At 45.1% G+C, this 15,482-nt stretch overlaps 2 protein-coding genes across 18 annotated transcripts in view; one reads left to right on the top strand and one right to left on the bottom strand.

Annotated features, from left to right (window-relative positions):
- Positions 1 to 7,951, bottom strand: part of LOC141580889 (multidrug resistance-associated protein 1-like) — a 57,742-nt gene extending 49,791 nt beyond the window's left edge. For all 5 annotated transcript variants that reach the window (XM_074384206.1, XM_074384202.1, XM_074384203.1 and 2 more), the window contains exon 1: positions 7,869 to 7,951. The gene's annotated coding sequence lies outside the window, so the exon portion shown is untranslated. The remainder of the gene's footprint in view (positions 1 to 7,868) is intronic.
- LOC104653327 (ATP-binding cassette sub-family C member 6-like) overlaps positions 1 to 15,482 on the top strand; it is an 80,037-nt gene that overhangs the window by 54,037 nt on the left and 10,518 nt on the right. For 7 of the 13 annotated variants that reach the window (XM_074384187.1, XM_074384183.1, XM_074384182.1 and 4 more), the window contains one exon: positions 3,337 to 7,503. The exons of 1 other annotated variant lie outside the window; for it this stretch is intronic. In XM_074384187.1, coding sequence (XP_074240288.1) covers positions 3,337 to 3,804 — 468 coding nt within the window. In that variant the 3' untranslated portion in view covers positions 3,805 to 7,503. 5 more of the 13 variants (XM_074384185.1, XM_074384186.1, XM_074384184.1 and 2 more) reach the window with 3 other exon arrangements.

The following is a 15,482-nucleotide window of genomic DNA, read 5'->3' as shown; positions in this document are numbered from 1 at the left end:
GGGGGCAGGGAAGAGAGAGAAAGAATCATGGAAATGTCCCAGGTTTGTGATTTGCACAATTGCTTGGGTGGTGATGCCTTTCTTTTCTTTTTGTTTGGAGTTGGAGTCTTGCTCTGTCACCCAGGCTGGAGTGCAATGGCACAATCTCTGCTCACTGAACCTTTGCTCATGGATTCATATAATTATCTTGTCTCAGCCTCCCAAGTAGCTGGGATTATAGGCACCCACCACCACACCCAGCTCATTTTTTGTGCCTTTTTTTTTTTTTTTTTTTTTTTTAAAGTAGAGATGGTTTCACCATGATGACCGGGCTAGTCTTGAACTGCTGACCTCAGGCAATCCACCTGCCTCAGCCTCCCAAAGTGCTGGGATTACAGGCATGAGCCACCATGCCCAGCCAGTGATGCCTTTCAAGATAGCAAACAGCATTTTCAGAGGAAGAATATGAAATATATCTTGGACATGCTGAATTTAGAATACTTTTGAGACATCCAAGTAGAAATGTGCAGTAGGCAATTAGGTATTAGCAGATGGAGCTCTCAAGAGCAGGGCTTGGGGTAAAGATGAAAATGTTGGATTCGCCCATGACTGAGGCCATGGACATGGCTGTGACTATTTAGGGAAAGAAGAATGACAGAAGGGCCTAGGGCTGATTGGTGGAACATCAACATTTAATGGCCAAATATAGGAGAATAAGCTAGGAAAAAAAAATTGAAAGTGGTAGGAGGAAAATGAAGAACATGTCATGAACCATTATGCAAGAGGAAAGAGCGTCTCAAGAGTAAGAAGTCACTCGCTGGAGGCTGATGCACAGCTGGGGGTGACATGGATTATGTGCAATTCTCAGCAAGTCAATTTTTACTCTACTTCTTTCTGGCTGACTTGACACAAGCAGCAAACCAACAGAAAACCAATGCTTCTGAGAATGGCTGCAAGTTTTTATGTGCTCTCTTTTGAAGTGAGAAATCAAGCCTGAGCTCTTCTTTCTCCTAATTCTCAGGAAGGAGAAAGGCAGACGTGAGAATACTGACTGGGTCTGTGTGTCACTGGGCAGCATCACTGTTAACAGGTCAGCGCACAGATGTGAGCTCACTTTTCTCCTTCTTCCATGTGACTGAAGTGGCTGAGAAAGTTGTCACTCCCTCCTGTACCCCGCACTGTCGGGGACAGCCAGGGCCAAACCTACTGCTTGAGCAGAAGAGGCCAGGGCAGGTGTCCAAGCCGGATCAGCAGTCAGCCGGGGCAAATGGGCTCGCTCTGGTTACATGACCCAAGGCAACCGACAGAAAGGAGTGAAACGTGGGGAGGATCTATGTGTGTTTGAGAACTGGGGAGATGAAAAGGGTTCAACTCATGGCCTGCTTTAGTTTGAAACAATTTAAGCTTAACTAGATTCCAAAATACCAACATTTCCACATGAACCAGCTGGACTCATTCCAGTCTTCTACCCTGGACTTTGCTACCCAAGTCCTAGTTAAGAATAAAATGCACAGTCCTTTTGTCTTCCATTTGTTAGTGCAAATATTTAATACCAATCTTTCTCCCAGGGACCCTATAGACTTGAAAACAGTGGCTATCGATTGGAGATGACTCTGATATTCCAGGGATCCCTGACAGAATATTATGAAATTACCGTAATTTCTCAATTTCTAACACCACACACACAAACTGCATCACATACACACACACACACGGGGGTGGGGTGGGGTGGGGAGGCTTACCTACCTCTCAGAAAATTGCACAGATTCAACAAGAATAAATATTGATTAATGTGTTCCTTAATGACTGGTGAATAATAATGTTAAGTAAAACAGAAACAAGTTTTATTTTTAAACCCGCTACTGCCCCCCACCACATTTTAAAATCACAAAGTCTAAACTGACAGAACAGAAAATTAATATGGTCCTTTGGGAGGGAAATCTGGTGATACATATTAGAAACCAATCCTGTTATTTGTTGCTTTTTTAAAAAAATGACAAAAATAATGATAAAACGCTGTTTCATAAATCGTACATTCTTATAATGAATGCTATGTAAACACTTTAAAAATTAGATACTTGTGTGAGAACTAACTTTGAAGGAGATACAAAGCACTTAGAAATTATTCTATTGAATGATAGTATTTGCGGAACACCTATGTACTAGGGCTGTGCTGGCTGAATGTACACCTGCTGGTTAGTTTTCATAATAACCTTACAAGGGAGGTGGCATACTAAACTCATTTAACAAATAAAATGGAAACAGAGGCTTAAGTTTATTGTCTAGTATCACTGAGGGAGGACCTAGCAGAATCAGGATTTAAAACGACGAAACCTTGATTTCAGAACCTATACTTCCACTCACTGTGCCAGTGTGTCATAAAGTACACATACTTTTGAATAAGTTATTTCATATGCATCAATGTTTCTTAATATACAGCAATGTGCATGAAACATCAACATTATGTATTCATCTAATATACATCGGTGTATGAGTTCACAGCTCTTACCACTAAGGATTTTTGGGGTTTTTTTTTTAGTGAATTTTAAGGAAACTGTTACGAATTAACAGTACAGAAGATAAAAATGTATAGCAAAAGTAACAAGGAGGCACTTCAGTGACTGAAAGTTTGGAGAAGAAAACTCTCACCTTCTCAAAAGGCACTTTTTTCTTTATAAGCTACAATACTGTATGAAATTTTCACAACAATTACATATTACCTCAAAGAGTTTTTTCAAAAAAATAAAACAACTCCTCCTGAAACATTTTTCAAACAAAGCAAGAGTAAAAGCACTACCTTAACGTGTACTTTCAGAAACTGGAAACATCATATCTAACATAAGAGTTAAATACAGTTATCAACTTGATTAGTCCTTAATCATTATATTAATAAGAAAAAGATCCTACCATACTACCATACTACCAATTGTTACAAGAGCCTGAGTATACATATACCACATATCATGATAAAGTCTCTTTAGACCCAAAATTAAAGGTGAAAAGAGAAATAAAAACAAGGAGAGACATGAGGCTTTTTCTTCAACTAATTTACTCTAATACTGTTTTTGTAATACATGTGTTTAGATCAAAACAATGCTACAATGAGCATTTAGGTTAAAACCGTTATCAGAGAGGCAACTCCAGAATAGACACATACAGTATGCTCCTTGATGGAAAGACCTGCTAGTGAGAACTGACTCTTTCCCATATTCATCTATAAATTTAGCACAACTCTAATCAAAATCTCAATGGAATTTGTCTTAAAACTCAACAAAATGATTCTAAAATTCACCGGAAACAGTAAATTCACCAGAATAGCTAAGAAAAATAGAAAAATAAGCATATTTGTCCTATCAGATATCAAACTTCCGTAAGAAGCCACAAGAAAGAAGATTCCAAGATGGTCAAGCTCCAAGGGAGAGAGACAGATGCAGAAATCGAGTGGTCTCCACAATTCCAAACGAGGTACAAGGTTCATTTTGTGGGTCTGGTTGGACAGTGGGTATAAACCAAATAAGGCAAGTTGAGGCAAGGCAGGGTACTGCCCCACACAGGAGGAGGTGCATGCAACCCACAGGAGGACAGGAAGATCTCCCCCTCTGGGACTTCGGTTCGGATACAGTGCTCCACCCAAGCCCTCTACAACCCACAGAACAGGAGATCTTTGCTGGGCTGAAAAGCCTCAGCAAGCTGCCTGAACAGGGCAGAGCAGCAACTTTGCCAGCGCAGGAGCTATCAGCAGAGGGTAGGGGAACTAAAAACAGAGAAACAGCCCATGCAGCAGGATGGGTCCACCCCCCACCCCAACAAAGCCCAGCAGACTGAAAAAAACTCATGGCAGTTTCGCACCTAGGAAGCAACCTGGAATGATCCAGCTTGGTGGGTGGGGGAGGGGAGGGGCAGCCACCATTGCAGAAGCCGGCCTAACATTCCTGAGTAAATAAAAGACACAGCACCTTCACTGAACCCATAGCAGCCCAGCAGTGCCTCTGCAGGCAGACAAAGGACTCCTGACCTCAGGTGACCCACCTGCCTCAAGTACACAGGGAGGTGCCAAGTACGCTCACCCAAATTCCTCCAACGTTGTTACTTACGTGACTGTAGTACACTGTCACCATCAGGAAACTGACCTTGGTATAATCCCAAGTTTATTCACGGTTAACCAGTTTTGTATGCAAAATGGGACTTGAGAATGCTAGGATTTGTATGCAGTATGTATGTGTGTGTGGTTGTATGAAATTTTATCACATTTGTAGCTTTGTATAATCACACCTGAGATAGAGAACTGTTCCATCCCTACACAGCTCCCTCATGCTACCACTTTTAACCACACTACCCCTCGCCTCCCATTTCTAACTCATAGCAACCACTAAATCTCTTCTCCATCTCTGCAGTTTTATTTCAATAATGTTACATAAATGCAATCATACAGTATGTAACCTTTAACTCTCAAGTGTGTGTATGTGACAAAATCTTGCTCTGTCACCCAGGCTGGTGTGCAGTGGTGCACTCTCGGCTCACTGCAATCTCCACCTCTCGGGTTCCAGTAATTCTCCTGCCTCAGCGCCTCGAGTAGCTGGGATTACAGGCATGCACCGCCATGCCTGGCCAACTTTTGTATTTTTTGTAGAGACACAGTTTTGCCACATTGGTCAGGCTGCTCTTGAACTCCTGACCTCAGGCAATCCACCCACCTTGGCCTCACAAAGTGCTGGGATTACAGACGTGAGCCACCATGCCCAGACTTCACTCAGTATAACTCCGTTGAGAGGACCTGGTGGTACAAATCAGTTGTCTTAATATATTAAAATTTAGCATGATATGCACTTGAGTGTATATCAACATTTATAATACTTTAAAGTTTAAAACATTAAAATGTGCATCAAAGGTGTACGAAATCCCTGTTTCACTGACACAGAACAAGCATTCTGAGATAAAAATTTTGAAAACGGGTAATCTAATACAAATCTAGTACAATTCATTACAGGTTGAGTATTCCTTATCTGAATGCTTTGGAGCAGAAATACTTAAGATTTGGAATTTTTTCAGATTTGGGAATATGTGCATTATATACCAGTTGAGCATCCCAAATCTGAAAGTGCAAAACCCAAAATGTTCCAAAATCTCAAAACTCTGAGTGCCAATATGACACTCAAAGGAAATGCTCAGCGGAGCATTTCAGAGTTTGGATTTTCAGATTAGGGATTCTCAGCCTGCACAAGCACTTCATAGAAGAAAGGCCCAGGGCTCGGTGCTATGTCTCGTCAGTGTTTACAACGGTACACGGTTTACAGAACGCCTGGTGTTGCACTTTCTATGGCCAAGCTCTGGATTCTGGTTCTTTCCCAACCCAGCTGAGAATGTTACATTCAAATATGACCACGTGCTCTTCTTCTCAAGTGACCTCACTTTGCTACTCTTTCAACTTCTTCTAATGATCGAGGAAATGAACTCCTCTTAAATTTCCAGATCTGTCTGGTGCTTTAGCACCACACCTCAGGTCCAATTCTCCCGTCTCTATGTGCAGCGCGTCCACATAACAAGGCCTCCCTCAGAAAGAGCTACCCCAACCTAGGACAGATTCAAACACAGGCTTCTCCCTCTCCCTCCCTCCAGGTAGCTAGATTCCCTATCTCATTCCTCCCCAGGCTAACCTGCTAAGTCTTCCGATAGCTCACTCCCACTGTCTATCTGTTAGCTAACTGGGTGTGACAAACCAAGTCCTCACACCTTCAGGTTTACAAGAAAAACACTCCAGGAATTTATTTCTCGAATACTAATACCTTCACAGTAATTTCCTTGCCTTTCCAAAGAGTGCTCTAAACAGGTAAAAGCTATAATACAAACTCTGTATCTTTTTGTCATACAGATACCAAAAATAGCAGCATTTTTTTTTTTGGTAATTTAAAAAATCTGGTTGATGTGATTATCACTCTAAGTAGAATCTGAAGTATTGGTAAAAGGCTGGTTGTGGTGGCTTACACCTGTAATCCTAGCACTTTGCGAGGCCAACGTGGGAGGATCGCTTGAGGCCAGGAGTTTGAGACCAGCCCAGGCAACAAAGTGAGACCTTGTCACTACAAAAAAGAGAAAAAATGAGCCAGGCATGGTGGGGTGTGCACCTGTAGACCCAGCTACTTGGGAAGCTGAGGTGGGGGATCACTTCATGCGGGGAAGCTGAGGCGGCAGTGAGCCATGACTGCACCACTTGCTTGTGTCTGGGGTCTGGGCAGTTCTCCTTCCTTGGTGCCCATGTGGGTGTTACCCACATACGTGTTTCAGAAAAAAAAATCTAAAACTGGTAATAATTCTGCTTAAATTCCATATTAACCTCAGATCAAACGTTATTTTTAGTTCTTGCTTGTTAAATACTTGAAATGTGCTGCTGCCTGTTTTCCTTATTTATTAAATCAACTAACTTCAGGTGGAAGGTACTTAAGAGTTTAAAAGTTTCCCAAAGTGGAAATAACAAACGTTTTGCATCAAAGACACTCTGTTTTTTTTCAAAGGGTATCTGAGAGGCTAATCAGTCTATTATCTTGGTTTGGAATAACCACTAACAACAAATGTGAGCTTTTTGTCACGTCTATGTATTTTCCCCTGTAAACGAATACCTGCATTTTAAATGCATTTTCAAAATGTTTCATTTGGCCATGTGATGATTATTTCCCCTGTAAAAAGCTACACGATTTTGGTCTAAGAGCAAACGAGATAGAGTATCTGGTCCATGAGAAGGCTAAGTGGAAAGATTTGAACCCTGAAGTTCGTAACCAACAACAGGACAAACCCCAATGCTACCTTGTTCAAGTAATCAACAATATGTGAGTGGAAATAAACTAGTGACCTACACATTTCTGTCTACATACCAATTTACCAACAGGAGGGGGAAAAATTGCTCAAATGTGACTCCTGTTAAAAAACATCTAAATATTAGACATAGTCTCTATTAAAATCGTAACCTATACATTCTGAAATCATTCCTTCAACTTCTATTATGTTTTTAATCTCCCCTAAACAGACCCAAAAAACAAAAAGCAGCCGTCTTTGAAATGTAAATTCCTCCCTTTTTCAAAGTAACTTGCCTAGAAAAACTTAATGCATTAAAATAAAATGTAACAGACAAACCAATTACAACATTAAAAAAAAAAAAACCTAAAATGATTAGTAACACAAACCAATCGCTCAAGTTTAGCAAAACGTGTATTTTTAACCTGCTGTGGGTTTCCTATTACACGAATAAGCAACAACCTTTAAAAGTCATCCCAATGCCTGAACCACCACCATACAGAGAACATACCTGTCCTTTTCTCCAATGAAGCTTAAACTCAGACCCAAATTCAGACCATTTCCCCCTCCTGGCACACCGAGATACACAAAGGGAAATGCAAGAAATCGGTATGTTAAGCGCCAGTACCTTCTTCCAGAGTAGGATCAAATTCGTGTTTGCCCGCAAACCGTCCCGGGAAGTCTGCAAATTCTCACTAGCGCTGGAGCACAAAGGAAACACCTGTCCTAGCACCAGGAAGACACTGGGAGATGCAGCGCCCCTGAGTCTGCGCTGTTCCCAAAGCTTCGGCTGCAGGGATGGGGGGACAAGAGGTGGCCGCTGGCCTCGCGGGTGCAGCAGACAGGGTGCCACACCCCCAGCCCACGTCCTGAGAACCAGGAAACCCGTCGGGCTGGCCGGGACCCACCCCCCTTAGACCCTCGCTCTCCAGCCCAGCGCGGCATCCGCCCGACCACACCCCGCCCTCCACCTCCAGGCCGGGGCTCAGGCCGCCCCTGGGGCAGGAACGCCCAGCCGCCGCCCCCGCCACGCCGGGCCGCAGCCCCGACCCCGTTCCCCGCGCGGCGCGGTCCCAGCTCCCGGCCCACTCCCCAGTGGCTACCTGGAGGCAAGGGCGGCGAAGCACTTCACCCAAGGCCCCAGGTCGCAGAGGGCCGGGGGCTCGGCGTCCCGCGCCTTCTCCCGCTCCACGTGGTAGGCGCAGCTGGAGAGCCGAGCCCAGCGGAGCACAGGGCGGCCGGGACACCCGCTCCCGTCGCCGCACCCACACTCTCAGGAGGCCGGGCGCCGCCGTTTCACCGCTCCAACGCCACCGCCTCCTTCCGCCGCCCCGCCACACCCCATTGGCTGAGTCGCTTGCTCTGCGCCTGCCCCACAGGCCCCGGGCCCAACCGCCCCAAAAGGAGGCGGGCGATCAGGGAAGGTGCGCACGGGCACGGACGGGGTGGAGCGCGCAGCCGCCCAGGACGCTGGATTGGCCGGGGGAGACTGAGGCGGCGCACGTGCAGGGCGGGGCCGGGGTGAGGGGTGGGACCGGGAGGGAGGGACTTAGAGGAGCGGTTGCCAGGCACAGGTACAAGGATCCCACTGTGGGTGAGCCCTCGGCCCCTCCCTCTGGGATGGCAACCAGTTGTCACCCTTTTCCCTGTTTCGTCATCACTTGCTATTTCTGATACAATCCAAATCACCTCTGGCCAATACTTGGGGCTCCTAAGTCACCCTCCTATGACCTGATCTTCCCACCACCACCTCCAGGCACTTTGTGTTCAACCTGTGAAAAACTTTTTGTTTTATGTGCAAAACCAGGCACAGTGGCTCACGCCTGCAATCCCAACAGTTTGGGAGGCTGAGGCAGGTGGCTCACTTGAGTTCAGGAGTTTGAGACTAGCCTGGCCTACATGGTGAAACCCTCCGCCTCTAGTAAATAAGATAAAATAAAATAAATAATTAGCCAGGCATGGTGGTGTGAACCTGTAATCCCAGCTACTTGGGAGGCTGAGGCAAGAGAATCACTTGAATCCAGGAGGCAGAGGTTGCAGTGAGTGGAGATGGCGCCACTGCACTCCATCCTGGGCCATAGAGTGAGACTCTAAAAAAAAAAAACAAAAAAACACCCCCCCCCCCCAATTTACGAATGCCTAGCTTCTCTGTAAGCTGAATTTGAGGTGGCTTACCATAATTCGTATCATACAGAAAAATATAGATGAGCTAATAAAATCAGTACCAAGAAAAGGAAAAGGCGCTGGCCCAGGCGCTGTGGCTCATGCCTGTCATCCCAGCACGTTGGGAGGCCAAGGCAGGTGGATCACCTGAGGTTGGGAGTTCAAGACCAGTCTGACCAACAAGGAGAAAGCCTGTCTCTACTAAAAATACAAAATTAGCTGGGTGTGGTGGTGCATGACTGTGATCCCAGCTACTACTCGGGAGGCTTAGGCAGGAGAATCCCTTGAACCTAGGAGGCAGAGTTTATGGTGAGCTTCGCTACCGCACTCCAGCCTGGGCAAGAAGAGTGAAACTTCATCTTGTTTCAAAAAAAAAGTCAGAATAAAATGAAAGGCCAGGAATAAGAACACAGATAAGGAAGTCATAGGGGCTTAGACAGTAATTAAAATTGGGTCATACATTTGGCTCTGAGCTTCCTGCTGGCCAAAACTGAAAGGAAAACACATGTATGTGCTTTTCTTACTGTCTCTAACAAGAAACAGTGTTCTCAGAGATTCTCAGTGTTCATCTAGTTGCAGCTTTCAATTTTTCAGTGGCTTTGTTTAGTGATTTTGAGTAATAAGCAATATTCTTGTATTCGTTATCTATTGTTGGGTAAAAATCGCCCCAAATTTAGTAGCTTAATAAACAATACACTTTTAGCAGCTTAATAAACAATACACATTTTTTTCTCACAGTTTCAGTGGGCTAGGGATCTGGGTGAGGTTAGCTGTGTCCTCTGGCTTAGGCTCTCACGAGGATACAATGAAGCTGTCAGTCAGGACTGCAGCTCTCTCAGGGCTTCACGTTCCTCTTTCAAACTCACTTCCATCGCTCCTGGCAGGCCTCAGGTCCTCTCTGTCTGTTGGCTGGAGACCTCAGTTCCTGTCCACTTGCACCTCTTCATAACAGGCAGCTGGCTTGCCCCAGTGCGAGGGAGGAGAAAGAGGAAGAGAAAGAAAAAGAAAATGAGAGAGAGAGGTCACAGTCCTTTTTTGTAACCTAATACCAGAAGTGACATCCCATCATTTTGATGTATTCTATTCCTACTTGGAAAATAGCATGCAGGTCCAGTGAGGCATGATGGCTCATACCTGTAATCCCAGAACTTTAGGAGGCTGAGGTGGGTGGATCACCTGAGGTCAGGAGTTCAAGACCAGACTGACCAATATGGTGAAACACCGTCTCAACTAAAAATACAAAAATTAGCTGGATGTAGTGGAACACACCTGTAATCCCAGCTACTTGGGAAGCTGAGGCAGGAGAATCACTTAAACTAGGAAGGCAGAGATTGAAGTGAGCCAGAATCACACCATTGCACTTCAGCCTGGCCTAGAAGGTGAAACTCTGTCTCAAAAAAAAAAAAAAAAAAGAAAGAAAGAAAGAAAAGAAAAGAAGAGTCCCAATAGACCCTAGGTCCAGCCCATGCTCAAAGGGAGAGGATTATACAGGACATAAATATGAGGAGGCTGTTTACCACAGTCCTCAAAGACATCCTCACTCTGCCTGGGAGGGGTGGCTCACAACATTCTGACAGGCTGAGGCAGGAGGATTGCTTGAGGCCAGCAGTTTGAGACCAGTCAGAGCAACATAGGGAGCTCTGGTCTCTGCAAAAATATACAAAATTAGCCAGGTGTGGTGGTGCATGCCTGTTGTTCCAGCTACTTAGGAGGCTGAGGGGGGAGGACTGATTGAGCCAAGGGGTCTTGGGATGAGGATGTGGGTTGAGGCTGCAATGAGCTGACATTGCCCCAGTATACTCCCACCTGGATGACAGAGTGAGACCCTAATTAAAAAAAAAAAAAATCCTGACTCTGCATCAGTAATGATTTTCATAAATCTAACTGGATTCTGCAGCTTCCCTTCTTATTGATTCCTTTGAGATCTCTTGTTAATGAGATTTCTTGATCATCTGCCTTCTTTTATGTCTGGGAGGTTTACCCATGTTATTGCAGACAGTGACTGTTATTTTACATTACTGTGTAATAATCCATTATTTTACATATCCACAATTTTATTTATGCATTCTACTGCTGTTGGACATCTGGCTCATTTTTAGCTATCATGAATTAAGTTGCTATGAACATTCTATGAATGAATTTTGGTGGACATAAGCCCTGGTCTTGAACCCCTGATTTCAAGTGATCCGCCTGCCTCAGTGGCTCATGCCTATAATCCCAGAACTTTGAGAAGCCAAGGCAGGGGGATCACTTGATGCCAGCAGTTTAAGACCAGCCTGGGCAATATGGTGAGACCCTGTCTCTACAAAAAAATGGAATTATTAGCTGGGCATAGTGGTATGCATCTGTAGTCCTCGCTACTGGGGAGGCTGAGGTGGGAGGATTGCTTGAGCCCAGGAGGTGGAGGCTACAATGAGCCATGATTGAGCCACTGTAGTCCAAATCCTATCTAAAAAAAATTAAAAATAAAATACAAAACGAGTATTCATGGAGAGCATACTGACCGCAATGCAGGTCTCACAACTGTTTGAGAGCTCTGCAGAGAGCCCAGAGCAGACTGTCCATGTAGGAGCTGTTTGTAAGGCAGGAATGACCTGAATCTGGAATTCCTGGCATGCAGAGTCATTGGCTGGCACAGCCTGGGAAAAGCATGCCTCAGCATGAAGCCTGCGGTAGGCCCAAGTGTGTAGCAGAGGGAGTATCTTGGCCAGCCAGACCTCTTGCAGTAGGCTCTCTCTCCCCCGACTTTTTTTTTTTTTTTTTTGAGACAAAGTCTCTATCTGTCACCAAGGCTGGTGTGCAGCAGCATGATCTCAGCTCACTGCAACCTCTGTCTCCTGGGTTCAAGTGATTCCCCTGCCTTAACCTCCCTAGTAGCTGGAACTACAGGCATGTACCACCATGCCCAGCTAACTTTTGTATTTTGATAGAGACAGTGTTTCACCATGTTGGCCAGGATGGTATTGATCTCCTGACCTTGCGATCTGCCCACCTCAGCCATCTAAAGTGCTGGGATTACAGGTGTGAGCCACTGAACCCAGCCAGTACAGTCTCTTACAGCTGGGTATCTGTAATTCCACCACTTTGGGAGGCTGAGGTGGGCAGATCACTTGAGGTCAGAAGTTTAAGACTTCCCTGGACAACACAGTGAAACCCTATCTGTACTAAAAATACAAAATTAGCCAGGCATAGTGGTGGGCACCTGTAGTCTGAGCTGCTTGGGAGGCTGAGGCAGATGAATTGCTTGAGGTCAGAAGGTAGAGGTTGCAAGGAGCAGAGATGGCACCAGTGCACTCCAGCCTGGGTGACAGAGGAAGACTGTCTTTAAGAAAATAAAATAAATAAAATAAGGAGATCTGAGTGTGTTCCCACCACCACCACCACACTACCAAACAGTTTTCCAAAGTGGGTGTACCGATGTAAACTCCCATTAGAGCTACATGGGTCTCTGTTACACCACATCCTCACAATCTTTTGCACCGTTAGTGCTTTCAGCTTTAGGATTTTTGATGACTCTATAGAGGGCTCTCATTGTGGGTATTTTGGTTTGTTTGGTTTGGTTTTTTGTTTGTTTGTTTTTGGGATGGAGTCTCAGTTGCCCAGGCTGGAGTGCAGTGGTGTGATCTCGGCTCACTGCAACCTCTGCCTCCCAGGTTCAAGCAATTCTCCTGCCTCAGTTTCCCAAGTAGCCACCATACTTGGTTAATTTTTTAGAAGAAGCAGGGCTTCACCATGTTGGCCAGGCTGGTCTTGAACCCCTGATCTCAAGTGATCCACCTACCTCGGCCTCTCAAAGTGCTGGGATCATAGGCATAAGCCACCATGCCTGGCCCCAGTATATATATTTTGAATGAATGAATGGACAGTCAAAAACTGTTAGCTATTAGGATCTTTGCACAAACAATAGGCCCACAACAAACATCTTTTCCTCCTCCAAAAGAGGAAGTCCTCATCATAGAGATTATTTTACCCCTCCAGAAAAAAAAAGATGAAAAGTTTTCAAAAAGTGTTCTGTAGGCTGGGCATGGTGGCTCATGCCTGTAATCCCAGCACTTTGGGAGGCCAAGGCGGGCAGATCGCCTGGGGTCAGGAGTTTGAGATCAGTCTGACCAACATGGAGAAAACCCATCTCTATTAAAAATGTAAAATTAGTCGGGCATGGTGTAATCCCAGCTACTCAAGGGGCTGAGGTAGGCGGAGCTTTTGGTGAGCTGAGATTGTACCATTGCACTCCAGCCTGGGCAATGAGAGTGAAACTCTTATCTAAAAAAAAAAAAAACAAAGTGTTTTGTGGTGGAGCACAGTGGCTCATGCCTGTAATCCCAATGCTTTGGGAGGCCAATGTGGGAGGATCGCTTGAGGGCAGGAGTTACAAACCAGCCTGGGCAACATAGCAAGACCCTATCTCTACAAAAAATAAAAATACAAAATTAGCCAAGCATGGTGGCACACACTGTAGCCCTATCTATTCAGGAAGCTGGGGCAGAAGGATTGCTTGAGCCCAGGAGTTCAAGACTACAGTGAGCTATGATCAAGCCACTGCACTCCAGCCTGGACGACAGAGAAATACCCTGTCTCTAAAAAACAAAATGAATGAATGACATCATATTTTGTCATCTGTTCTCTGAAGTCCTTCTGCTTTCCTGAGGATGTCATCGTCCACGTGGATGAGCATGCAATTCACCTGACTCACCATCCCACATCTTCCTAAGCTCTCATGACGTTTGCGTCCACTCCCCTTAAGCTGCCACATGAATGGCTTTTGTGATCTTTTGGATGGCTAGATTTCTGAAATCTTAAACTCTAACATTCTTTCTACCTGCCTTCTGTGGCAGATTATATTTTCCAAGGTGGCTGCAACAAGTTCTGCTTTGCCGTGTGCTCTTCATTTTTAAATATTTAATTATTTCTCTTCTTAAATTTTTTTGAGACTGGAGTCTCACTTTGTCACCCAGGCTAGAATGCAATGGTGTGATCACTGCTCACAGCAACCTCTGTCTCCCAGGTTTAAGTGATTCTCCTGTCTCAGCCTCCTGAGTAGCTGGGATTACAGGTGCCTGCCACCACACATGGCTAATTTTGTATTTTTAGTAGAGACGGGGTTTATTCATGTTGATCAGGCTATTCTCGAACTCCAGACCTCAGATGACCTGCCTGCCTCATCCTCCCAAAGTGCTGGTATTACAGATGTGAGCCACCATGCCTGGCCTAATTTTTAAATATTTTAAATAGGAAACAGTAGACACTGAGGACTACTAGATGGGGGAGGGAGAAGAAGGGGTGCAGGTTGAAAAACAACCTATTATATGCTATGCTCACTACCTGGGTGCAAAATACCCTTGTAACAAAACTGCACATGTACCCCCGTGTATCTAACACAGAAGTTGAGAGCCTGTGCAGTGGCTCACACCTGTAATCCCAGCACTTTGGGAGGCTGAGGTGGGTGGATCACTTGAGCTCAGGTGTTCCAGACCAGCCTGAACAATGTGACCACACCATGTCTCTACACAAAATACAAAAGTTTAGCCACGCATGGTTGGCACATGCCTGTCATCCCAGCTACTCAGAAAGCTGAGGCAGGAGAATCGCTTGAACCTGGGAGGTGGAGGTCTTGGTGAGCCAAGATCGAGCCATTATACTGCAGCCTTGGCAACAAGAGTGAAACTTTATCTTAAAAAAAAAAAAAAAAAAAAAAAAAAAATTAGCCAGGCATGGTAGTGTGTACCTGTAGTCCCAGGTACTCAGCAGGCTGAGGTGATGATTGCTTGAGCCAGGGAAGTCAAGACTACAGTGAGCCATGATCATACCACTGCACTCCAGCCTGGGTGACAGAGAGAGACCCTGTCTCAAAAATAATTTTTAAAAAAAGTTGATTTTTTTTTTTTTTTGAGATGGAATCTTGCTCTGTCACCCAGGCTGAAGTGCAGTGATGTAATCTCAGCTCACTGCAACTTCCACCTCCTGGGTTCTAGTGATTCTCCTGCCTTAGTCTCCTGAGTAGCTGGGATTACAGGTGTGCACCATAATACTTGGTTAATTTTTGCATTTTTAGTGGAAACGGGGTTTCACCCTGTTGGCCAGGCTGGTCTCAAACTCCTCACATCAAGTGATCTGCCTGCCTCAGCCTCCCAAAGTGCTGGGATTACAGGCATGAGCCTGTAATTACTGTGCTCAGCCAAAAGTTGAATTTCTTTCCCCCCGAGATGGAGTCTCACTCTGTCATCCAGGCTGGTGTGCACTGGCCTGATAGCGTCTCACTGTAACCTCCGTCTTCCGGGTTCAAGTGATTCTCCTGTCTCAGCCTCTCATGTAGCTGAGATTACAGGTGCACGTCACACTGGCCAGCTAATTTTTGTATTTTTAGTAGAGAAAAGGTTTTGCCATATTGTCAGGCTGATCTCAAATTCCCAACCTCAGTCGATACACTTGCCTTGGCTTCCCAAAGTGTGGGGATTACAGCTGTGAGCCACCGCACCTGGTCAGTTGAATTTTTTTAATAAATAAACCCCCAAAAAAGTTTGATGTATTTAGAAGGTACGGGTGCAGGTTTTCTT

Source organism: Saimiri boliviensis, chromosome 13 (assembly GCF_048565385.1).
Source record: "Saimiri boliviensis isolate mSaiBol1 chromosome 13, mSaiBol1.pri, whole genome shotgun sequence".
Lineage (NCBI taxonomy): Eukaryota > Metazoa > Chordata > Mammalia > Primates > Cebidae > Saimiri > Saimiri boliviensis.
The sequence above is the reverse complement of the archived record's forward strand: the minus strand, read 5'-3'. Positions and strand labels throughout refer to the sequence as shown.